General features: G+C 34.1%; 1 protein-coding gene across 1 annotated transcript; it reads left to right on the plus strand.

Annotated features, from left to right (window-relative positions):
• The first annotated feature begins 343 nt into the window (after positions 1–343).
• On the plus strand, positions 344–1,516 carry LOC131597056 (F-box/kelch-repeat protein At3g23880-like). The gene has a single exon (XM_058869772.1). The coding sequence runs from the start codon at positions 344–346 to the stop codon at positions 1,514–1,516; it is 1,173 nt and encodes a 390-aa protein (XP_058725755.1).
• Positions 1,517–1,868: the final 352 nt, after the last annotated feature.

Here is a 1,868-nt window from a genome sequence, read left to right on the forward strand (position 1 = left end):
CATTTTTTTGATATAAATAAATAATAATAATAAAAGGATAATATTTTGTCATCGATTTTAGGAAGTGATTGAGAAGTTAAATAAATTGAGAGAAAATATCAATCTCTTAAATAATTTAATTCATCAATTAAGACTATTAAATTAAATCAAATTATAGAATAAGATTTGGAAGTACTCAATAAGATTGAGAAGTAAAAACCATTATCGCATCTTTTGTATTGTGTTGTCCGTTCACTAGGATTGCCGCAGTAAGGGTATGATTATCTCTTCTGTAAAGCAGCATCATGAAACCATCATGAAACTTTGAACTCTACGGTTCTCTTCATCCTTACGTTCGCACATGATGAATATCTCTCCTGCAACCATTGCATCCTCGCCGGTAACCTTGCCGGAAGAACTTATCGCAGAGGTACTATCCTTGCTTAAAGTAAAATCACTTTTGCGATTCAAATGTGTGAACAAGTCATGGAACTCACTCATCTCCGATCCATTCTTCGTCAAAATGCACCTCATTAAATCATCACGAAACCCACACATTCTTCATTCCCTCACATACTTATCGAGTACTTCCAATTCCAAAATTGCCCTACAGAATCTTTCCATACTACGCAGTTTGCTCGAGAATCCCTCCATCAATCTCTTCCCAAAAGATTCTATATACTTGATGGAAAAGTGTTGTCATATTATTGGTTCCTGCAATGGATTGACTTGTTTAATCACTTCTCCCCGATATCCTAAGTGTGAGATAGAACTCTATATATGGAATCCAGCAACCAGATGTTTGTCCCAAAAACTAGACTCTTGGTACCATGATCTTAATTTCTTGTTTAAGTTATCATTCGGTTATGATAATTTAACTGATAAATATAAGGTGGTGGCCTTCCGTTCCAAGCAGGTCCGAGTTTTCACTATTGGTGATAATGTTTGGAGAAATGTTCAAATATTTCCTACCTATCCCTACGAGGATCCCTACACTTGCTGCCAATTGAATGGTGTCTATTTGAATAATAGCCTTAATTGGTTTTCCCTTCGAGGTTTCCGCCCTAATGATTGTTATCGTAGTAGGAATCTTAGTGTTCAACAATTTGTGATCATCTCATTTGATTTGGGAATAGAGACCAACACGCAGATTTTGTTCCCTCATGATTTTGATCAAGTGCCCGATGTTCCACCAATTGTTTGCGTGTTGATGGAATGTCTTTGTTTTTCTCACTTTTCTAAGGGGTGTAATTTTGTTATATGGCAGATGAAGGAATTTGGAGTCCAGGAATCTTGGACGAAATTGCTTAAATTTGAATATTGTAATCAATGTGGTGTTTTTGAAGTTCATGAAATGTTGCCACTGCATGTGTTTGAGAATGGAGATACGCTTATATTCTCCAGCAATCCTAAACAATTAATTCTCTATAATAGCAGAGAAAATAGAGTAGTAAGGCAAATTACAGTTACAAAAAGAATACACATAAGTTGGTTTAATATCAACAATTATGTTGAAAGTTTGTTTTCAGTCAATTGAAAGTAAGTTTCTGCAATGATTTTCATGTTTAAGTTCTTGTTATCATAGCTTTGGTTTGATTGTATTTCTGAATGATTATTTATTTTAAGTTGTATTAATTTCGATTGCTTCAAAACATTGTTACAGTTGTTATGTTGAATAAACCAGATGATTCTGCCACCTTGATTGGTTAGAAGTCAGTTATTTGTGCATTAAAGCGTTTTTGCTAATTAATATTGTTCACATCGGTAGCTTTTTTATTTATCTTGAGGTAGCGTCTCTCATGAGGGTGCTGATTCACTAACATTTACTAGTTTTCATAGTTAATTTAGATATCCAACCTACGTAGATGAAATAAGTTTCATTTGATTCA

The sequence above is a fragment of the Vicia villosa genome, linkage group LG4, assembly GCF_029867415.1.
Source record: "Vicia villosa cultivar HV-30 ecotype Madison, WI linkage group LG4, Vvil1.0, whole genome shotgun sequence".
Taxonomy (NCBI): domain Eukaryota; kingdom Viridiplantae; phylum Streptophyta; class Magnoliopsida; order Fabales; family Fabaceae; genus Vicia; species Vicia villosa.

Excerpts from the sequence above, each read along its gene's own strand:
- LOC131597056 (XM_058869772.1), top strand. The coding sequence starts at position 344 with ATGAATATCTCTCCTGCAACCATTGCATCCTCGCCGGTAACCTTGCCG.